General features: G+C 43.4%; 1 protein-coding gene across 2 annotated transcripts in view; it reads left to right on the top strand.

Annotated features, from left to right (window-relative positions):
- The window catches only part of Znrf1 (zinc and ring finger 1), a 91,139-nt gene that overhangs the window by 61,654 nt on the left and 5,259 nt on the right, over positions 1 to 24,226 (top strand). For both annotated transcript variants that reach the window (XM_051201772.1, XM_051201771.1), the window contains exon 2: positions 18,602 to 18,697. In XM_051201772.1, coding sequence (XP_051057729.1) covers positions 18,602 to 18,697 — 96 coding nt within the window. The remainder of the gene's footprint in view (positions 1 to 18,601; positions 18,698 to 24,226) is intronic.

The following is a 24,226-nucleotide window of genomic DNA, read 5'->3' as shown; positions in this document are numbered from 1 at the left end:
CCTGGTTCTTTCCACCCATACCACATAGCCTAAAGAGCAACAACCCTTTAACTGCTCTACAAGCTTTCAAGGTCTCCTAGACTGCACCCGGAGTGGTTAGTCTGTCTTTTGTCTGCCTGCCTCTCTGTCTGGGTATAGGTGCGTGGGGGAGGGGGAGGAGAAGTGGGGAAAGTGTTAGTTTAGTGTTGGGTGTCCATCAGTTGCCCTTCACTTTTTGAGAACTGACCTCTTACTGAACTTGGAGCTCACTGATTCTACTGGGCTTGACAGACAGACAAGCAAGCTTTGGAAATCTGTTTTCTCCACTTCTCTGTCTCTTCCTGATGCTGAGGTTGCAAATGCATGCCCCCATATTTTTACATGACTGCTGGTGATCCCAACTCAGAATCATGCTTGTGCACCTTTAATCCCAGCAGAGGCAGATGGATCTCTGTGAGTTCAAGGTCACCCTAATCTACAAAGTAAGTTCTATACTAGCTACAACTAGCTACAGAGTAAATCTCTTATCAAAACAAACAAATAAAAAACAAAAGTACTTAGTAGTTCATAAGTTCTTAATAGTAAATCATAAGTGTACATCTTTCTATGTATAGTATGGGTGTGTATATGTAAGTGTGTATGCACATGTTTGTATATGGAGGTCAGATATTGATATCAAATGTCTTCCTTAATTAGTCTCTACCTTATTTTTGAGACAGGGTCTTTCACTGAATCTGGAGCTCACCAATTCTTCTAATTCGGGCTAGCTAGACAGTAAGTTCCATGGATCCTCCTGTCTCCACCTCCCCAGCATGGGGATTATAGACATGTACTACTACCCCAGCTTTTTATATATGGGTGTTAGGAATCCAAACATAAGACCACTTTATGGACTGAGCCACCTCCGCAGCCTATGTGTATCTTGATGACTTCACAAAATGAACACTTCTGTATGACCTGTGTCCTAGGATATCACCTCATGCCTTTCCCTGACACTGCCCCCATGGAGTAATTTCCCTCCTGCCTTGGAACAGATTTGCCTGGCTTATTTTTGTACTTAAACTAGATAAAAATCAAATAGTATGTGCTTGTAGGTCTGCCTCCTTCACTGAGCATTGTTTGAGAGTCAGCCATCATATTGTAGTGTAGCACTGAAGACCTTTAATTAGCCTTGCTGTAATAGTTTCCATTATGTGAATGAACTATACTTTATCCATTTGTTTTTAAAATGCAGCTGCATAACAAAATAGCCTAAAGCTTCATGGTATGTAACAACTGTTTGTTCTGTAGACATAATAGGAATAGCTTGCCTCTGCTTCATGATGCCTGGAATCTCAGCTGAAAACCTGGAGGCATTATCTTTGGATAGTGTGATGGTTTGAATGAGAATGTCCCACTCTCCAAAGGTTCATATATTTGAATACTTGGTCCCCAGCTGTTGGAATTATTTGAAAGGATTAGGAGGTGTGGCCTTATTGGAGGTTTGCCACTGCCTTCGAGGGTTCAAAAGCCCACACATTGTCATTTTGCTCCTTCTTTGCTTGCTTATGGATCAGAATGTAAGCTTTCGGCTATTGCTCCATCCCCAATGCCTGCCTGCCTGCTGCCATGCTCCCTGCCTTTATGGTCATAGACTCTAACCCTCTGAAACTGTAAGCCCCAAATTAACTCTTCTATAAGTTGCCTTGATTATGGTATCTTATCATAGCATTTTAAAGAAACCGAGACAAGTTGGGCAGTGGTGGTGCACCCCTTTAATCCCAGCACTTTGGAGGCAGAGGCAGGTGGATCTCTGTGAGTTCAAGACCAGCCTGGTCTATAAGAGCGAGTTCCAGGACAGCCTCCACAGCAACACGGAGAAACCCTGTCTCAAAAAACCCAAAAAAAAAAAAAAAAAAAAAAAAAAAAAAAGATATAAAGAAACCGAGACAGTTGTCACTCCAATGTCTCTATGTGATCTAACTTCCTCCCAGCATTGTGGCTAGTTGTGAGGGCAGGCTCCTAAAAATGCTAGGCAGCAGCCATATCCTTTGTATATCCCTGCCTTGTACATCATGACATTCCTGATATACTCTTGGTTCAAATAGTTCCAAGTCCACTCAGGGTAAGAGAAATGACTCCAGTACAAAATGAGGGGTGTTGAGTTCTTGGGGCACAGTGAGAGGGCATTTTGGAGAAATTATACTTTCCAGCTGTTGATAGGTATAGATTGCATCACTATGTCATTCCTGAGGCAGCCACATTAGAACTCATCTAGTTAACTGCTCATCTTAAGACCTGGCTCACTTTCTGGATTTTAGTCAGTTTGGACTTCCCTTCTTTTTAACATGAAGTCTCTCTTGACATTACTGCTATCCTATCCTCAAAAGTTTCAGTGTAGTTTCTGTCCTTGTTCTGGCACCTTGTCCATAGCCTATCATAATAGAGACTATGAGCATGCTTTGCCTATTTAATTGTCCGTGTTCCCTGTCAGACTTGAGGCCCATAAAGCAGTTTTTTCCTTCCATGTGTGATGTTCCGTGTCTTTCTCAGAGCCTGGCATGTAGTAAGCTACAGTGAAATAGAGAAAAATGGATTCAGCCTGTAGTGTCTGCTTGTTAGAGACAATGAGGTGTGTATCAAGTACGATGTAACACACATAGGAATTAGCCATGTTTTAGAATATTTAAACACATGCCCTTCTGCAGCCAACCAGTGTTAGAACAGGAAGGAGTTTTAGGTAGATTGTCTTTTCTCCTTCTGTAGGTTAAAAATGTAAACATAATGGAATCCTTTAACTAGAAGTAGATGGCCCAGTGAGCAGCAATCCTAGGTCCTTATTGTGATAAGAGGTGTTGCCATGAAGCGGTTGAGAGGAGCTGTTTAAGCCCCTCTACCATTATTCTAAGATGCAGAAACTATGTAAGTTCAGTGACAGACACATAAGCCACTAGTCATACCATTTCCATGTGTGAACTACAAGAAGGCATCTTTTTTTCATTCTTCCTGTTGCCCTCCCCAGCTCTCAGATCCTGGATCATTTTGCCAACCACTTATCTAGTTGGGTAAAAGAATTCATTTTTAAAAGGGGAGGAAGCTGGGGAGATGGCTCAATGGCCCATAAAAGCCAGAAGAGGGTGTCAGATCCCTGCAGTTATAGATGGCTGTGAGATACCATGTGGGTGCTGGGAATCAAACCCAGATCCTCTGGAAGAGCAGACAATGTTCTTAGCCACTGTATCACATCTCTAACCCCTGAGGATTTTAAATAACCGTGTGTATGTTTTCAACCCAAACATATGTCATGGGGCTACCAGTTCCAGTTCTCTCTCTCTCTCTCTCTCTCTCTCTCTCTCTCTCTCTCTCTCTCTCTCTCTCTCTCTGTCTGTCTGTCTCTCAAGGCCAACCTGGTCTACAAAGCAAGTTCCAGGATAGCTAGGGCTACACAGAGAAACCCTGCCCCCCCAAAAAAAAATCCACCTCCATTGTATGTGTATTTAGTGTATTGCTTGTGCCTGCTTGTTGATGGGTGTGTATGATCTACTAAACTGTCTCATAGTGTTGGACCTGCCCATCTCCCATGGGAGTGTTCTGGGCTGCTTGACACTATGTGACAAACTTCCTCTATGTCTGAGAAATGGCCCAGAAGTGGGGTTGCTGGGTCCTAGACTGGTTGGTGAACTTCCTGGGATCTCTTCTTAAGAACTCAGATGTAACCGTTTGCCTGGTGGGGAAGGCAGTTGCTTCACATGCCCCGTCTTCACCTTGGATCTGGAATTTTGTAATGATAACCTCAAGCTAGTAGAGAGAGAGAGAGGCTGGGATTTTATTGCCTTGTAAGTTGAACTGTTCGAATGCCTGCTGTTCCTCTGTTAATTGCAAAGACTCCTTCTTCTGTCTTGAGCTGGTAACTTGTTTCTGGATCCTGTTTAGAGGCAATAAGGTAGAGTGGCAGGAGATACAATGGAACACACTGACCTGAGCACACATTTGGCTTCTTCCTGTGTGTGCCAGGCCACCAGGCCACAAGGATGGGTGTCAGGGGTCCACTTGCCAGCATACATTGAGTCTGCCCACCTCTATCCTTCTTGCTGGGAGACAAAAAGTCACAGCACAGGCATTTAGAAGAAAGAACACAATGCTCTAAGTTGTATAAAAGTCCATCTATGGTGGACTTATATCTGGAATTTGCTTCAAAAAATCTGGAGCAGGACAGGTAGGTACAGTAAAGGTCAAATGAGTGTAAAATTTGTCATCCAAATGCAGGCACGTCTAAGATTAAAAGGAGGGAGCTAGTAATTAATTATACTAGGAAAACAATCTAAAATCAGGATTGTCCTAGCAAACCAAGATATGTGTACTCCAGGGAAAAATGAGATCAGACTGACCCTGAGTTGACCATTATTGGAGCTTGGTGACTAGTATCTGGAAGCTCATCCTATTGTTTGTTTGTTTGTTTGTTTGAAAATTACCGTAATAAAATATTAGACCACCAAAGCATTCAGAAGTCTCCATTGTCAAGCTGGCATGAGGCTCACCTCCTCCTCCCATCTCCTGAAATAGTATTTACTGCCTAGGAAATGGCTATTGGGTCCCTTGGCAGCCCATTAAGAGTAGTAAGCTTAGGCCATCTGCTGACTGCACTCAGGGTACCCAGAGGTGGATGTGGGGTTAGTGGAGTTGATGGAAGGGCCCCACCTGCTTTTGTTGACAGGAAGAAAGAGAAGCCGTAGGTTGTTCTGGCCCTAATGGGACTTCATTTGGCCTGCCCAGGAGCCAACCACAACAGTTCCCTTCACATACACACCACAGCCTGGTAGCGGTCTGTATATAGGCACATGTGATTGTTATCTGTGGCAGGAAACAGCCTAAAAACAGTGGGTTCTTAACTGACATTTTGTGGTACACACACTTGCCTGTCCTACTTTACCCTTGCCCTGGTTTCAGCAGTTGCTGGGACTGAGGGGTAGATGGTAGTTTACTCCTGCTGGGAGTAAATTCCAACAACAGGTTCATTTACCCATAATTGGTCATCTCTTTCCAGCAGTACATGGTCCCTCTTCACATAGTCCCATGAAATATAATTCATTCATCCAGTGGACATTTTCAAAAACCTCTCATATGCCAGGCTTAGAGGATACAGTAGTAAAAGAAAGGCTAGCTCCTCTGGAACGTATTATTGTCACAGGGCCATTGGTCTCAGATGCAGCAGAAGTGAGTGCTAAGAGAAAGTAAAGTTAATGAGTGACTGAGAGTGGAGAATGGGGGCTATTCTAGACAGGTTATCTAGAGGGTATCATAGAGGGACCAAAAAGCAGGTGCAACAAGGAAGGGGGTAGGCAGGTAGGAAAGGAGGTCATCTCTCACATGCTGCTAAGTGTTGAGTAGTCAACTTTGGGATACTGTCTTATAGAGGTCATTGATGACCTTAGTTAGTTTGGGGTAAGTACAGAAAGGACAGGGAGGAGAGAGGTAAAGATACTCAGTGCAAGCAATTCTTTCTATGTGCTTGAGATCTACCTGCCTCTGCTGGGAGTAAAGGTGTGTACAACCACAGCCTCCTTAAATTATCAGTTATAAGTGACCCTGATCTTGAAGTGTAGAAAATTAAAGTCCTATTTCAGTTTTCATCCTTTAGAGTTTCATCAAGTAAATCACAAGTGATTTGGCTATTCCTGAAATATCTATTATTACATGTTTTAATCTTCCACATATAATCTTTCATTACACAAATGCTCTGAACTTTTGAGCTTAGACCCTCTTAACAATCTAAATCTGTGGATCCATTTTCCAGAAAAGCATACTTCCCTGAGAACTTGGTATAGTTTTCCTAGAAATTGATGGGTCCTGAGTCTATCCCAAGAGTCCAAGAATTGTGTATGAGGTATATTCACTAGCACTGAAGGCTCCACAATCACAGAATGGGATCTCTGTGACCATTTCTGTTCTCTTCCCTAAGAGCCAGCCATTGCCTCACCAAGAGTAGAAATTATATTTACTGTTTTGCTGTATATCCTTACTGTTCAATACAGAATAAACATGAATGGACAGACTAACTGTTTTAATTGCCTATCTTTGTTTGTTTGTTTGTTTTGCTTTTTGAAACAGGGTTTCTCTGTATTGCTTTGGAGCCTGTCCTGGAACTAGCTCTGTAGACCAGGCTGACCTCGAACTCAGAGATCCACCTGCCTCCGCCTTCCAAGTGCTGGAACAAAAGGTGTGTGCCACCAACACCCAGCATAATTGCCTTTCTTGAATGTGGCCAACAGCTACATTTTCACTGGTTATCTAGAAAACGTACTGTACTCTATGGGCTGAAAGTTTATACTCTACCCCCAGCTCATATGGAATCCTATGATCCCTGGTGTGATGGTATGTGGAGGGTCTGTAGGAGGTGTAGAGTCTTCATGATGGGACTGTACCCTCAGAAGAAAGAGATAGAGAGACACCAGCATACCGTGTGAGGACATGAGAAGGCTATTGCCTGCAAACTAAGAAACAGGCTCTCATCAAACATCACATCTGCCAACACCTTGGATCTTGGACTTCTAAGACGATAGGACTGTGAGAAATAAATATTTGTTGCTTAAGCCACCCAGTTCACAGTATGTAGTTATAGCATAAGATGTCCCATATAAATTTTAGGAGGACCAAGGAATCCTAATTACTGTTTTGTTTACTTTTCTGAGACAGGGTCCCACTATGTAACCCTATCTGACTTGGATCTCGTGAAACTCCATCTGCCTCTACCGCCAGAACACTAGAATAGGTGTACACCACTATGCCCAGTAAATTCTTTTTTAGACAGGCCTTTTCTAGCCCCTGACCATCAAGGAACTCACCATGCTGATCAGGCTAGCCCTGAACTCACTGAGGTGCTCCTGCCTCCCTCCTGAGGTTACACCACCCCAGCTCGAACTCCACTTTTAAAATATGATGCTTTGGGACAGGTTTGATGTCACACTTGGCAGAGGCAAGCAGATCTCTGTGACTTCAAGGCCAGTCTGCTCTACATAGTGAGTTCCAGGACAGCCAAGGCTCCTGTCTCAAACAAAACAAACAAAATTGGGTTCCCCCTGAACTCCCAAGGAGAAAATCCATCCCCCTATTTTCTAGTTTCCGGTAGTCATCTGCTTTTCCTGTTGTGACCCCTTGTTCCATCTTTGAAGCTTTCAGTGTAAATAGTCTTTAGATCTTTCCCCAAGTTTGCCATAGTTGTATTTCTTTCTCTGACATTCTGCCTCCCTCCTTTCTTTATAAAGATGCATGGAATACTACAGGACCCACTAAGCAATCCCATCCTGTTGTAAGACTCTTATTTACAGCTGTGTAGTCTTTGTTTCTATGTAAGGTAACATTCACAGCAGGTTCTGGAATTGGGAAGTGGATGTTTTTGTAGGGCCATTATTCTGCCCACAACACGTTATATTAATGTGTACGTATATTTTGTAATTTAAAGGTTAGGTTATTAAAAAACATTCCTGATTTACAGCTGATGTAGTTCAGTTAGTAAAATGCTTGCCTGGAGGACCTGAGTTGGATCCCCAAAACACACATAAAGAAGATTGGGGCTTGATGATGCATACTCTTAATACTAGGGCTGGGAAGCAGAAACGGGCAAATCCCTGGGGCTCACTGGCTAGCCTAGTTGGCAAGTTTTAGGCCAGTGAAAGACACTGTCTCAAAAAAAAAAAAAAAAAAAAAAAAAAAAAGATATAGAGTGCTTGAGAAATGATATCTGAGACTGCCCTCTGGCCCCCACATGCACACATCTCACACACATGCACACATCTCACACACATGCACGCACGCACGCACACACCTATACAGTTTGGGAGGTGACGTGCCCTGATGTTGGCTTCATTTCTCTTGAGTAGAAGAGAAAGCATAAGAATACTAGAGTGATGAATCTAGATATGTATTTTTCTATTCTGTTCTGTCTGGGTGCTTGCTTTTTAATTCTTTCCACACATTTCAATAAGCAGTATTTGTCAATATTTATGTTCCTGCAGCCAATCTTCTGGGAAATTGATGTGCTGACTGGAAATGAGGAAATGTTAAAACCAATATAAAAATAGTCTTCAAGGCAAAATGTCAAAGTGAAGAAGGAATTTGCAATTCTGTGGTCCTCTCATTTAATAAGCATTTATGAGTGAAAGGTCCAGTACACAGGCAGCATACTGACATAGTATTTTGTCTACTGACTTGTGCCTGACTGTAATGGAACATTCTGTTACAGACCTTTTGCTTGCCAGGCAGATTGCTTGTTATCATTAGGAGGTCCTTGACTTTTTTAACCTTGGCTCTGTTGTCACAGTAAAGATTTATGAGGTGTCCTGGTGTTCCTGCTACCATGTTGGAGGCTTTTCTTAAAGCCTCCTTGTTCCCACCCTCACTTCCTCATTCTTATCTACCAGAGTCAAGTAATCTGAGCCAGTGGAGAAGAAAAACAATGGAACAGTATGCCTTGCAAGGCTTAGTAGAGATCACATACTATTTTAGGTATCTTAGAATTGGAGTTTCTTTTTGTTTGTGCTGTACCCAGGGACTCTCTAGGAAGTTCCTTTGACTCTTTGGTCACTACCTCATAGTACTCTAGGATCTGTGGGTGGCAGAAAAGCAAGAAGACTTTTCGAGCTCTGACACTCCCTTTGGTAGAGCTGAATGCTGCCTCACTGCCTTCAGAAGAACTCCATTCTACTCTTCTGGAGTCTTTCTCTTTAGGTGCCATTTTAAAACAGTGTGGCCTTTGAAACTGTGTCCTGTGTATCTACCTCTATCTAGTGTAAGTACAGCTGATCTGACTGTGTGCCAATGAGAAGGGGCCAGGCTAAGTCCAAGCTAGAATCCAAACCTTCCTTGTTATTATGTGCTGGGGCCCAAGCTTGAGCTGATAGTTTTTGAGACGTGAACCTGACCAGCATATATATTGTAATCTGGGATTATAGTAAGTACCTCAGAAGAACCTTCTAGTGCATTTCCAGTGATGTAAAAGCCAGGGCCACTGGTATTAATTAACAGATTTTAAATTGCACAATACAAACAGTTTTTATTCTATATGAGTGATTAGGTATCATGGCCATCTGCCAGTAAGTCCAGTATTATACTAATTATGATCTGGTAATATGTTCAAGCATTTCCCTCTTGTCATTGAAAAATTCCAGTCAGCTAATGGGGTGGACAGTGCCTTTAGAAACCCAGAAATAGGTCCAATATGTATTCTTGGTATCATTTTTTTCCCCTTTATCCTTTTCTCTTTATTTTATTTTTTACTAATGCATCTTCATTTTTATTAAAATTTGTAAACTTAAATAATATGTAAAAGTTTAATTATATAGGAAAACAATTTGCATTATTATTAAAATTCTAAATAGTCTAAGAAAATCCCGCCTCCTTTGAGCTCCTTGAAGGGATTTTTATCCTCTGGGATCCCCTTCACTAGGGGATCTACTCCCGATCTTTCTTCAGTATAATCTCTTACTTCTTTACAACATTTGGAAAACATCGTTCTTTCCAGTGTCACTTCTTTCTTGGGCTGCTTTATTCCTATCTTCAATGTGTCCTTTCCTGTCAGGCCCTCGGTGTTGATCTGGCATCTTCTGTACTTCAGCATTGCTGTTCATCACTGAAGGAAATCAGCACAGGAACTCAAGTAGGGCTAGAATCCAGACACAGAAGCTGATGCAGAGGCCATGGAGGGGAGCTGCTTACTGGCTTACTTCCCATGGCTTGCTCAACCTAACTTCCTCTTTTCTCTTTCTTAATTGACATTTTCTTTTCCAAACACACTCATGTTCATTCCCTCCCTCCATCCTTCCCTCCCTTCTCCCTCCTCCCTCCCGCCTTCTCCACCCTCTTTTCCCTTATTAAAAAAATGGAAAGCTTGCAGTAGGAGAGATGGCTTAGAGGTTAAGAGTACTGACTAGTCTTCCAGAGGACCCAGGTTTGATTCCTAGCACCCACATGGCAGCTCACAACTGTATGTATATATATATGTGTGTGTGTGTGTGTGTGTGTGTGTGTGTGTGTGTGTGTATGTATGTATGTATGTGTGTGTAGGCAAAACACCAATATACATATAATAAATGAGTTAAAAAAAAAGCATCTCTTGGAGGGGGGAAGGAAAGTTAATTGAACTTAGAAATGGTCTATCCAGTGGAGAAAAAAGCCTGCCACAAGGCAGTTCCAACACCAATCCTATTCTCTTTGGAAGTTTGCTAAGGATTGTTGCTATAGTGAGGCTCAGTTTACACCATCAGCGCCTGGCTCTTACTCTGTCCTTGGAGCTGGAAGAAGTAGCACTCCTTTCTGTTATAGAGGCAACTCATAAGGCTAAGATTTTCTTGTACATCAGGCTTGGGTCATCACGTTCTTGTTCCCATCTACCATCCTATCCCTGCTAAGTAGCCCTCTTACGACTTAAAGAAATGGGTTAAAAGGAAAGAGGTGTGAAACAGTGACTAGCCTGAGCTCCTGCTTCTGGGGTGCTTTTCTTAGTCTCCGTGTGGCTGGAATACTGCTGGGGCAGCCTGGACTTGTCATATAGCAGGATGAGTTGGAGCCCCAGGTGCCTCTGTGCACACAATTCCCTTTGCTTTCATCTGTAGATGCCTTCACTGTTCTGGTTTGCAGCAAATAACAAGAATAAAGAATAACTATTGAGTATATGATTGAGCCTGTAATTTGTTTAAATGTGTATTTTCTTACTAGTCATTGCATATACTTCTCAAAATTTAGCAACTCAAAAAACTGGTTGGAGCCTGGTGTGGTGGCACATGCCCTTAATCTCAGCACTTTGGAAGGCAGAGGCATGTAGATCTCCATGAGCTCAAGGCTTTGGTCTACATAGTGAGTTCTAGGACAGCCAGAACTCCATAATAGAGAAACCCTTTTAAAAAAAAAAAAAAATGTTGCATGCCACCTAGTCATATCTTATAATTGACAACTTTCTCCCCATTCAGTGGAAGATTCATAGCATTGCCTCATACAAGTGATCTTAGAGTTCACAGTATATTATAAAAGTATAAAATAAAACTCATCAAAAAAGCAAACTGTTTTTACTTACATGTATACATATATGCCATGGCACTTGTATGGAGGTTAGAAGACAACTTTTAGGGGTAAGTCTTTCTGAACTCCATGGGATCTGGGACTAGAACTCAGCTCATCAGGTTTGCACAGCAAGAACTTTTACCCCTTGAGCCATCTCTACAGCCTCAAGTTCTCCCTTTTGGGGGGATGGGGCAGTTTGGGATTGGATTTTTGGTTTTGTTTTTGTTTTTTCAAAGCAGAGTTTTATTTTGTAGACCAGGCTGGCTTTGAACTAGAGATCTGCTTGCCTCTGCCTTACTTCAAAGGGGGTAAAGCAAGTTGAGTGCTACTCTATACTGGAAAGCTAGAAGTAATTGAGCAGTAGCATTCAGGACTTGCCACTAGAGAAATGATGAAAGAAAGGGTAGAAACTTTAAAGAAAGACTTGACCCTGCATATTGAAAGAAGGGAAAACTGATGTGAAAGACATGCCTAACAAACACATCCTGGTAACATTTCTGAACTCTTGTGGTGAAAAGAAACACCTTTCAAGTTCAGGCCAAACAAATTACTTACAGAGGAAAAAAAATTAAATTGACCTCAGATTGCCTGTTTGCAACACCTGTGAGCTAGAAGATGGTGAGATTTCTTTTGTAAACCACTAAGGATTCAAGGAATACCCCCGCAAAAAAAAAATCAGAGGAAAGGAAAGGGCTTTGCTTGTGTGAGGATTCAAAGCATGTTCTCCTATTCCCCACTGCCTTTGTCCTTCCATGCTTTGCTCTTGCAGTTGAGGTGTGTGCATGTGCAAACTTGTGTGGGTACCGAGGCTCATGGGTGCATGTGGCAGCCGGAGATGGTGCCAGACGTTTTCTTTACTCACTTCCCCACCACATTCTGAGACAGGGTTTCTCTGTGTCACCAGGCTGCCCTAGAACTCACAGCGGTCCACCTGCCTCTGCTTCCCAGGGGCTGGGTTTAAAAGCATGCACCACCACCACCAGACCTTGAAACAGTGTCTCTTACAGACCTTGGAGTTCACCAATTGGCTATCCCAGATGACCAGGAAACCCCAAGAAACTTCCTGTCTCTGCTTCCCCAGTAATGAGATTACTGGTATATACCATCTTGCCTGACATTTTACATGGGTGCTAAGGACTTGAACTCAGGTCCTCATGCTTACATGACATGTGCACTACCTACTGAACTATTTCCTCAACTCCTCTTGTTCTTCTGAAACACCCATGTTTCTGCTCACTTGTTACCTCTTTCTTGAAAGTCTCTTATGTCTAAATTCACTCATCTCTCTCTTCACATCATAGCCTTCTGTCTAGTGTTCACTGTGAAAAACAGCTTACAGCAAATCTGAGGGGTGTTTACCCATGCTCCTACCATTATATACTTTATTTTGATGTAGCCACCTAAACTGCCATGTGTCGGCAGCATGTTGGTCCACTGTAGTTTAGCTTTTTTTATCCCCCCCCCTTTTTTTTTTTTTTTTTTTTTTTTTTTTTTGCTTGTTTCGTTTTTTTGAGACAGAGTCTCATCTAGCCCAGGCTGGCCTCAAACTCAGTATGTAACTGAGGATGACCTTAAATTTTTGATCCTCCTGCCTCCACTTCCTAAGTGCCAAGAATATAGTTTTCACCACCACAGGTGGTACAAGTTTTTGTAATTCAGGTAAAATAACAAAACCATGAAATCTCAAACCTGAAGTTTATATTTGATAAACTTTGACAGATGCATACAAATGTATAACCTAAACCGTCCTCTTAATGTAGAACATCATTATTATCCTTGAAAATTCTCACATTGCCTTCTCTGTCCACCTCTGTCCCAACTCCTGTCCCTAAGAGTCAACCACTATTCTGATGTCACAATCATTAGTTTTGCCTAATCTAAAATTTCCTCTAATTAGTCACACTGTGTGTCCTAATGACCTTCACTGAACATGTTTCTAGTGTTCATTTTTGTGTCAGTAGTCATTAGCTCTTGAGTGATTTTCCCATTGTAACATGTGCATATATCACAGCATTTCTATCCATTCTGTTAATGGACAGTTAGGTTGTTGCCAGTGTTTGCTTGTTGTCAATAAAACTGTGATATAAGTTGGGCAGTGGTGGTGCATGCCTTTGATCCCAACACTTGGGAGGCAGAGGCAAGTGGATCTCTGAGTTTGAGGCCAGCCTGGTCTACAAAGCTACACAGGGAAACCCTATCTTGAAAAAAAAAAAAAAAGTAATGTATATTTTTATTAATACCTACTTATAGACATGCTTTCATCTGGTGGGATGGGGCAGAGGAATTGCTAAAGATCCTAGGCTGAGAGTATTTTTTGTTTGTTTGTTTTTGTTTTTGTTTTTGTTTTTGGACAGGGTTTTGAGTGTCCCCATGATATCTTTGTCTCCAGCTTTACTATCAATAAACATCACAGGGTGTCACAGGAAAAGTTGGCTTTGGTGTCTGGGAACTGCCTGGTAGAATAAAATTGAGGTGGTACCCTTGGAACTTCTAGCTGAGAGATGCCACATCATTCCTCTGTACAGATAGGAGGCCCCTCTAGGGTGTACAGCTCCCTTCACCCTGGTTGCTTCTTTTGATTACTCCACCTTTAGGTTATCCCAAAGACAGACAGAACTGGGACGGCCGTTAAAATAGTGCATCAGCATTGGGAGGGTGGGGAGAGAAACTGGAGCAACAAGCAGCCAGCTCTTGGTCCTGCCCAGGAAATCAGGTCTTAAAGGAGAAGGCTACAGTTTGGGAAAATACATCATAAGTACATCTGTGCCCAGAGTGTGGAGATTCTTAACTTCCATTGTAGAATATTTAGGAGGTGGGTTGGAAGTGCTCTGGAACCAGTTATCTCTTCTTTACCTGGTGCTGTCCTCAGACTAGGAAGCCAGGCTAACCTGCCACAGGAAGAAACTCTGAGCTTTCATGGGGTCACTCTTGGTTCATCTGCCAGTAGTCCTAACCTGACCTTGTGAATGGGCTCGCTTGACCTGGCACAGTGCAGACTCATCTTCTCTTCGCTTGAGTCTCTGGTTCCCATTTAAACAGGCTTGTAGAAAGGAAGCAGCTGGGCTCTGGAGGATCAGTCCCCTTTGCTTTTCTGGCTGAGAAAGGAGAGAAACTGGATCTTCATTATGTCTTCTGTTGGCCACTCTTGAGTGAATCTTGTAGCAATATTTGCATGATAGAGCCACCAAGCATAGAATCAGACCAGTGCACATTAATGCATTTCTTCCTTATTTGAGACATTAGCAGAACAGGTCAAGGGACCAGCTGGATAAGCCACCACCTCTGCCTCTGTGCACTGATAGGAAACAAGTTGCTTAACCAGCAAGCTTCAACTAGTGGCAGTGGCAAACGTGCAGGACAGGGGCTGGGAGAAGCTCCAGGAGCCTTTGGGGTGGGGGTGGGGGAGCATCCTGAATAGACCACCTGTGGTTTTCTCAGGAAGGAAAGTAAATTTTTTAGCCACTCTGAAGCCCTGCTGAGGAGGTCTGAGAAAGTCATGTACCTAGGCTTCCTCTGAAGACCTTTGGTTTATCTTAATTTGCAAGGCTGATTTTTCACTCGGTGCAGACTTCCTTCCAAAATGGGATAAAGATTCCAAGAAATTTTAATCTTCAGATAGTTCATAAATATCAGTATTTGTCCTTCCATAGGGCTGTTGGTGCTGAACCAAGACTGAACAGACACAAGAAATGATTGGGGCGGTAAAGTGGTAGAATCCGTCTTGATCATCGGATGACCTTTCAGGAAAGAAGGTGGGGACGTTAGCTTTTCCCCCTTAGCTCTCCATTCCTTTCTTCCCCTCTTACCTTTTGCCCGTTATTTTCATTTGAAAGGTAATATGCAAACTCAACGTGATCTTACAACCAGTGCTGCAGGCTGTGTGCCAAGTAGAATGCTGAATTCTGGAATGCTAGCCTTCTACATTGACAGAATTCCTAGAATAAAAAATTATCCACATTTAGGGATTATCTAGAAACGTGGCTGTGGAGCATCACAGAAAATTTGAAGTGAATTGAAGACCTGTGTGTGTGTGTGTGTGTGTGTGTGTGTGTGTGTGTGTGTGTGTGTGTTGTGTTGTGTTTTTTTTGTTTTTTGCTGCTGAACACTCCTCCTGTGCTGGTCAGCCAATGGTACAGCAGGGTGCTGGGTGTCAGCTCTTTCTTTCTGGCTCTGTTAATGTTGAACAAGTTACTTGAGCTTTTGACCTTTTCTGTGTTTCTATGAAATAGAATTAATATAGTAGCTGCCTATTGGTAGTACACTGTATGATAAATAAGCCGTGTAAAACACTGTGGCTGTCCTTAGAAATTACTTGGTAAGTGCAAAATATTCTTTACCTATTATATTGCAAGAGGAGATTTGTTTCCACATTGGCAGGATGGGAAGTACCACTGGTGGGACCCAACAGAGTCTATGCAGCTATGCCTTTCTTGGTCTGTGAGTGTATCTACTTAGTCTTGGTCTTATAACTAAGTCCCTTCCTCATCATTTATTGCTCCAAGCCTGATGATGATGATGTTACCTTGTTTAGTCTTTGCAAACATGAGATTAGTTTCTCCATTTTTTTTTCCAGTAATAAGACTGAGGACCAGGGAGGGATATATTACTTGCCAAGTCTTGAGTCTAGAAAACTTTGGTCATCTTGTCTAGAAAACTCTGCTCATATAAAAATAGTTCCTAATTACTTCATGGGCCTCATAAAATAAGTTAAAACAAAAGCACTGAGAGGCATAGACCCTGCTTTAGTTAAAATATGATTCTCCCCACCACACTGCTCATCTACCAGAGGTAATATTTCCCAGCTCACCTCTTTCTCGAAATCCCCAGGACCAACTTTTTCTTCCCTGATAGAAAGAACTTTGGACTGAAACCTAAGAAGACTCAGCATAGTCTCAGCTCTACTGTTTCAGCATGTGACCTCACCCTGGTCTAAGACCTTCCTGGAGCCTGCTCCCTCTTCAGTATAATGAAGAGATTGCTCTAAACCCAAGAGTCTCACTCAGATACAGGACTATAGCAATGCTGATTCAGGTGTTCCCTGAATCTTCTCAGAAGTGCTGGGGAAATATGCAGCATGGGAAGTGTAAACTTTTTCTAGTAACAGGTCTCTTGAATACCTCTGTGTCTGTGCCCAGGCCAGGGTTGGAAGGCCAGTCTGGAGCACCTCGTTCCATGCCACCATAGCTGCAGCCCTCCACCTGCACACAGTGCTAACACAGAAAGTGAAGCAAACAAGTATTTTCTGAGCCGTTTACATTCTTTAGAAACCTTGTTCTTTGGAGTTGGAAACATCAGAAAATCTTTTGTGAACACACAGAACTTAGGTTGGAAATGAAGTGTCTTTATTCTGAGACTGGGGTTTATTCCTCATCTCTCAATTGCATATGTGACACCGGCTCTGCACATTTCTAAGCTGGCTTTAAAAAAAAAAAGCAGCCTAGTTCTGCCAGAAAACTAGAGACAGCACATCTCTATCCCAAGCTTCTAACAGTCTTCTGGTTTTGTTACTCAAGGACTGGTAACCATGCAGAGGTCAGATATTGGTACTATGTCTAAGACCTTAGGTGAGGTGTTTAGATGCTGAGGATTTTAAGGAAATAGACTGGGGTGTGGAGGTGGGGAGTAGGGGTATGGCATGGAGTTCACTTCGGCTGTGGTTAGCTGAGTTCCAAATCTTCTGTTTGGTCCTATCGCGTTATCACTACTGGCTATGGTGGCATATGTCTTTTTTAATTGGGGGAGAGGTTGAGATAGGGTTTCTCTCTGTAGTCCTAGTACTCACTTTGTATACCAAGCTGGCTTTGATTCACCTGCCTCTGCTTCCTGCATGTTGGGATTAAAGGTGAATGCTACCATCCATTGCTTGCTTGCTTTTTTTTTTTTTTTTTTTTTTTTTTTTGCATTATCACTGGGGAAAAGATTTGAAGACTTCAGCTAAGTGCCCTGTGTGACTTGCTCCCTGTTTCTGTGCCACTTTACCCCAGCACAGCTTTCCATACAGATCATCATGTGAGGGGCACTGGGGAAGGTGTGAACTCCTCTATTTTGGGACTCACAAGTGTGTATTTGAATATTTGGCCTTTTATCTGTCTTTAAAAATGCTTCAGGGCAGGCAGATCTGTGAGTTCAAGCCAGCCTAGTCTGCATAGCAAGTTCTGGATGAGCCAGGACTACACAATGAGGCCCTATCTCAAAAAAGGCAGCATGTGGGGAGTAGGCTGAAGAGATGGCTTAGTGTCTCAGTAGCACTGTTTACTCTTGCAGACAACCCAGGTTTGGTTCCCTGAACCCACATTGTCACTCACAATCATCTGTAATTCCAGTTCCAGGGACCTGATGCCTCTTCTGACCTCTATGGCACCGGGCATATATGTGCTACACATACATATATGCAAGCAAAACACAAAAATTCTTAAAAATATTTATTGTAAATGGTCATTTTGAACATCAAACTATGAAAATTCTAACGGAAAACTAATGGAAGAGTGAAAACTCTACAACAGTAGTTAGATGCATTCTGAGATGTTAGCATGGCCAGGTAGGAGCCATTGGTACAGCCAGGTGATGGTGACGCACACCTTTAGTCTCAGTACTCAAGAGGCAGAGGCAGGTACATCTTTGTGACTTCGAGGCCAGCCTAGTTTACAGAGTGAATTCCAGGACAGAGAAACCCTGGCTTAAAACACCCCAAAAAAAAAAAAAAAATATTGTTACCAAAGAAAGAAGTAAAGAATTGATCTCTTTGGAGCTGTTAAGTAATATAAAATGGAAAAGATTGAAATAATAACAATTCATCTAACTTATCACTGGACAAGTTCATCAGTGCATTATTAACCTGTTTGGGGGGGGGCACACCAAACTCTGTGAGTGTGTGTGTGTGTGTGTGTGTAATTAGCTTTGCTTAATTGTAGTTCAACTCAGATGATTCTCAACCAGAATTTACCAATACCGTTACAATGCCAAAGAAACCTCTGTTGTATAACAGTCCAGATTGCCCTAGGAATAAAGTAGAAGATTATGATGTCCTGTGTTCTCCTGGCATTGAAAACAGCTGCTTTACTTAGTAGTGTTTAGGAGCATTCTGAAGAGCTGTGCCCCTTCCCTCACTCACATCCTTCTTAAAGGATATAGATGCCTTAGTTTCAAGGGAGACAAAGGGTTCCAGGCTAAGGTAAAGGTGCTTCTGAGGGGTGGGTGACAAGTTGAGGGATGGAGATGGAGTGACAGCAGTGACTCCTCCCTTGGCAGAGATGGAAGGGTATTCCACTGTTATTTAAAGATTGTTCGGCTGCCTTGGTTTGCTGCTTCCCTGGTCTACTAGTTCCCATTGAAAAGGGTCTAAAAGAACATCAAATGCAAGTCAGCAAGCTCTGTCAAATGCTGAGTGGCGGAGTACCCTAGAAAAGTTGAAGGCTGTGGAGAAAGGTAAAGTCTTAGTGACTTAGTGAAGGAAAAATTGGGCTTGGTTGTATCCACATTGTCTCTGTCCAGAGCACCGATTCCACACAGTTGTTGTGGTTGAGTATGTCCACACTGACTATGGATATCTGGATTTGGAGAAGATATTTCATGCTGTTTTCCTCTCTTTCAGGTTTCAAGTGCCCCATTTGCTCCAAGTCTGTGGCTTCTGATGAGATGGAAATGCACTTTATAATGTGTCTGAGCAAACCTCGCCTCTCCTACAATGGTAAGGGCTGTCTATCTCATCTGCTTCCTGATGTCAGGATAGGTTGACAGTTAGGGCATAGTCTCCATGTCATTGGGCTCTGTATAGTGTTCTTTTGGCAGTGATACCTGTGTGGTGATGGAGAACCCACTGTTCCAGAGAGCCTTGGTTATAAGTTGGGGTGGCTGGGGAGTGACCAAGGAAGGCAGGTCCCTGGTTGGGGCTACAGTGGCAATTTTTGAGTATCATGTCCCTACTCAAAAATTTCAAGGACTAGAGATGTAGGTCAGTGATAGAATGCTTGCCTGACGTGCAGAAGGCCCTGGATTCCATTTTAGCAACAGCCCCCATCCCCCAGAAAAAAAAAAATTATTTTGTAAATTTTAGATTTTCCAACAAGATTTATGTTCTTATGTCTCTTACTTGCTGGCCGAAGGATCCTATTGCAGGAGGGCATGTTATCTGTCTTGGTGCATGCAACCTGACGCCCTCTGGGCATGCCAGAAGGCCAGCTCAGGGCAGGCTGTGGCCCTGTCTTTCCACCCAAGAGCCCCTCTTTTCTCCAGCAAATAGCCTTTTCTTTTCTCTATGACTGCCATGCTCTCGGGTCCCCTGCTCAAGCTTGGCTTTGTCCCTGTTACTCATCTCTGCCTGGGACCATGGAAGGAAAGTGGTTTTCCCTGTACCTCGTAGCTCACCACAGTCATGGCCTCAGCACTGTATTCACTTGTGTCCCACATGAGGACTGTTCTGTCCTGTGGGTTGCTGCGAGAGCTCTCTGTAGACACTGCCTTTGTTGTTACAGCACAAAGCAGCTTCACAGGGGACTTGGCCTGAGAGAACTTGCTTTTAGAGTCATTGGGGAGAACTTTATAATCAGATCTGTGGTAGACAAAGTGCTTTCAGGACTATGCAAAACAGAGTCACCTCACATGCTACTGTGGGAAATGGGGAAGGTGAAGAGGATCCCCAGCCCCCTTCCCAGGAGCCCAGGTCTTCTTGTGTGCCATCACTTGAATGATGCTGCTTCTGGTCCTTCCTCTCACCAGCATCTGGGAAAGTCCCTTAGAGCAGTGTTCTGAACCTTCCTAATGCTGCAATCATTTAATACAGGTCCTCATGTTGTGGTGACCCCAACTATACAATTATTTTCACTGTTACTTAATAACTGTAATTTTGCTACTGTTATGAATTGTAAGTATCTGATATGCAGAATATCAGACATGCGGCCCCTATGAAAGGGTCATTCAGCACCCACATATTGAAAACCATTAACTTAGAGGAAGGGAAGGAAGATAGGCCCTCTAAGACAGAGCCACTGTGGTTCCCCCTCTCATCCTTTTCATGAGAAGCCACCTTTCCCTGTCTGGAAGGGTACAGACTTTCAGTTCAGGGATGTCTTGTAAGAGCCAGTCTTTTCCTGACAGAGGTGGGGAGACCAGTTACCTCTAGCCCTTGAGTAGAGTTTATCCTGAGGTGAAGGAAGGACTTCAGAGTCCATGTCTGGCTCCTCTGTACACATGACTAATGCAGAATGGAGACTGTGGCAGCATGGACACCTCATACTCAGTCTTTTTTTTTTTTTTTTTTTTTCTGGAGACACTAGATGTAAGAGACAGTGTTTGGGGCCAGATGTGGTACCTCTTGCCTTTAATCCCACTGCTCTGGAGGCAGGTGCAGGTGGATCTCTGAGTTCCAGGACAGCCCAGGATCCACAGAGAAACCCTGTCTTGGGGAGGGGGAGCACTGTTTGCTACCTTAGTTTGTGTGTGACTGGAGTAATTCAGACTTAGACCAAAGCATCTAAGGCAAGAACTCTGGGCTTACTTTGGTTTTACTGGTAACATATCCTACCTAGTTTCTCATCACCCCAGTCTCACATACTTTACCTTATCAACTTAAAAAAGAAGAAGCAAGTCCAAAAAGATATCTCAGCAGTTAGGAGTTTGGCTGCTTTTCTAGGGGAAATTCAATTCCCAGCACCTGCGTGCTGGCTCTTAGATATCTGTAACTCCAGTTCCAAGGGATCTAATGCTTTCTCCCTTCCACAAGCACCAAGAACACCTGTGGTACACAGACAGACACACAGGTAAAATACCTATACAGATGAATAAATCTTTAAGTAAAATTTTTAAAAGAAAAAAGTAAGGAGGAAATCTCTGTAAGCCATGAGCTCTTGGACTCTCTGTAAAGGGACAGTGTGAAGCTTTCTCCAGTGGTGAAGCTGTATTCTCTTAAAAGTGACTGTGGGGACTGCATAGTTGGCTCAGAGGTTAAAAGCACTTGTTCTTGGCAAAGGACCCAGTTTGAGGCTCAGCACTCACATGGAGGTTTACCGCCTCCTTGGACACTAGGCACACATGTGATGTGTAGAAATACATGCAGGCAAAACACTTATACACACAAAATAATGAAATAAATCTTTTACAGCTCACAGGTAGTGTGCATTGCTATGGTGTGTAAGGCTTGTGACCTACGAATCTATACACATTCACTCACACCTTCCACAGGTGCTAGCACCAATTGAGGAAAATTCAATAAAATTTATGATAGTTATGTAAGATGAAATTTAGTTAACACCAAAAGAAAAAAAGTAGGAGCCTCCTAAATGAGGCAGATAGAAAGTAGTATTTTTCTTATTATGAGGGTTGGCCCAAGTGGAGGGCTGGAAGGCCTCCAGCATTTGCCTGCCAGATCATTTTTTAAAGTTTAGCGAAAGCAAGACCAGTTTTACTGGTCCAGCCAATGCACAGAAATAAATGAGAACTGACACCTAGTGCTGCTAGGGCAAGGACTAACCATGGAAGGCCAGCAACCATCAGAGCCCCTGCTAAGGGACAGCGGAATAAACCCCAAGCAGCAGCCATTTCTATTCCTACCCTCTGGACCTTCCTAGCAGCCTAGGACTCTAGAAGCTGAGGGGTTTACAGAGAAGAGAGGAAGGAGGTAAGGAGCCTTCTGGGTGAACTTGATTGCCTTTAATACCTATGTCTTTCTCTTCCTAAAATCTCTGGTCATCATACCACCCGGCTAGCAACACAGAAGCTCCTGAGATGGAGATAAGGCTTTCCTTAGCAGAAGAGCATTGTGCCAGGCAGTTGTGGCGCATGCCTTTAATCCCAGCACTCAGGAGGCAGAGGCAGGCAGATCTCTAGTTCAAGGCCAGCCTGGTCTACAGAGCAATTTCCAAGACAGCCAGGGCGACACAGAGAAACCCTGCCTTGACAAATCAAGCAAACACTATGCTGTCTTCTGGCCTCCACTGTGTGCAATGGTACGCACCCACATGTGGGAGCGTACACTGTGTGCAATGGTACGCACCCACATGTGGGAGCGTACACATAGGAACACACAGCAAATGAAAAGGAAGGGAGCAAGGGAAGGGAGAAGGCAGAAAAGAAGGAAGGAGGAAAAGCTCACACAAAAGCATTTTCAGAGCTCTGAAGACAGGGTAACACCTCTGGGCAAAGAGGGGGTAGAACTTCATAAAGCAAGAAGCCAGACATGGGCCTGTACCCCAGAATAGAATCCGGGACTCTCCTGAAGCAGCGGTTTGGTTGCCATGTCTTTGACACTGTTACAGAACACTTGCCTTATCAGAATATTCCTTTTCCTTCCTTTCTTCCCCCTTCCTTTCTTTCTTCCCCTTTCTTTCCTTCCTTCTTTCCTTCCTTCCCTTCCTCCTCCTTTCTTATCTGTGTTTGCTTGATTTGTCAAGACAGGGTTTCTCTGTGTCACCCTGGCTGTCTTGGAAATTGCTCTGTAGACCAGGCTGGCCTCGAACTAGAGATCTGCCGGCTTCTGCCTCCTGAGTGCTGGGATTAAAGGCATGCGCCACAACTGCCTGGCACAATGCTCTTTTGCTAAGGAAAGCCTTATCAAGGCTGTGTGGGGCTGTGTGGATTCCAGGGTTAGACTCAGGTTCTCAAGTTCTGCAATAAGTTACCTACCATGCCATCTTACGTACTTTCTTGGAGGAGGTAGGACGTGTATTTGCACAGGTATGTGGGTACAAGTAAAGGCCAGAGGTTAACGTCAGATGTCTCTCTCTCACCTTTAATTTTTCTTTTTTTTAAGATTTACTTTTTTTATTTCATGAATATTTTACCTGCATGTATGTGTGTGCACCACATGCATGTCTGGTGCCCTTGGAGGTCAGAATAATGTATCAGATTCCCTGGAAGTAGAGTTACTGATGTTGTAAGCCTCTGGGTGGGTGTTGGTAACTGAACCCAGGTCTTCTGCAAAAGCAACAAGGGAACTTAACTCCTGAGCCATCTCTTTAGTCCAAGGCCCTTGGCTTTGTGCCATAGAAGTGCTTGATAGCCAAGGCTCTGCTTCAAGATTTCTACTCCCCTTTCCAATCGCAGGAACATCTGGCAGCTGCTCATTCTCTGAGCCCTGATGATTGAATCAGGGAGTTTTAAAGAGAACTTAGAGTCCTCTGCTCCCTAGGTTCTGGGCTGGTTGTGGGCACTCCTGGGTTCCCCACACTGTTTTCATTACCTTTGGCGGCGGGAAGAGGGGACTGGGGTGTCAGAAGACAACTTGGCAGCAGTTGGTTCTCTCCTTCACCATGTGGGTCTGGAGAGCAAACTCAAGTCTTCAAACTTGTGGCAGGCAACTTTATGCAGTAAGCCATCTTGACAACCCAGATTCCAACCCTCTTACTCCTTCAGGCCACCATAGAACCTCCAGATGGCCTTTCACAGTCTCAGTGTTTTGTGCTCCCTGCTCTGTGTCAGCCTAACAGGGCAGCTACAAAGTCTCATTCTTCACACTGTGCTGCAGCAGACACCAAGGCTGGCTGGTAAGGCTCATAAAATTGCTTTGTGAAGAGACCATGAGAAGTCTGCATTTAATCAACAGACATTTAAGTCTGGGTCTGCTAGTCCTTCATTAGCAAGTGTTCAAGGCTCTACCTATGGAGACTAAATGAATCACCCTTGTTTTCCCTGCTCTTGTTTGATGTACATTTTGAAGAAAGAAGAGTCAAGTCAGTCCTGTTGAGATAGAAAGCCTCTGAGCCCAATCTCCATATCTGCTCCACCCCACACTAGCACCCTGGGGGCCACATGGGCTCTCAGAGCAGGTGCAGATGGAACAGTGAGCACAGAATGTATGGGAAGCTGTTGGGGACACAGAAGAGTCTAACTTGGTTCTTGAGTTCAATGCTGAGTTACCCATTGGTAGGGTGATTCTGAAGGAAAACTGATTGGAGTCTGGGGGAAGAGGTGGACAAAGGGTATGAAGGACTATATCCTGAAAGCCCGTATCAGGGGTGAGACGTCCCAGAGAATGGGGAAGAAATGATGACTCCACTGTCTCTAGAGTAAGCAAGTTTTCCTCCCATCCCTGTTGAGGGTTTTGTTCTCCATCATGTTACCATGAAAAGCATCAGGCATATCAAAGTTGAAAGCCTTTGCAGTGAACATCTGTCCCTTGTGTCCTGCATTGTATTATATCTCCTTTGTTCACAATCCATCTTAGCCTTTGAATATATTCTCAAGTAAAATGCAAATTCCAGTTGTCTTAGCCACTATTCCATTG

Source organism: Phodopus roborovskii, unplaced genomic scaffold, assembly GCF_943737965.1.
Source record: "Phodopus roborovskii unplaced genomic scaffold, PHOROB, whole genome shotgun sequence".
In the NCBI taxonomy this organism is placed as follows: domain Eukaryota; kingdom Metazoa; phylum Chordata; class Mammalia; order Rodentia; family Cricetidae; genus Phodopus; species Phodopus roborovskii.
This window is presented reverse-complemented; position numbering and strand designations above follow the sequence as displayed.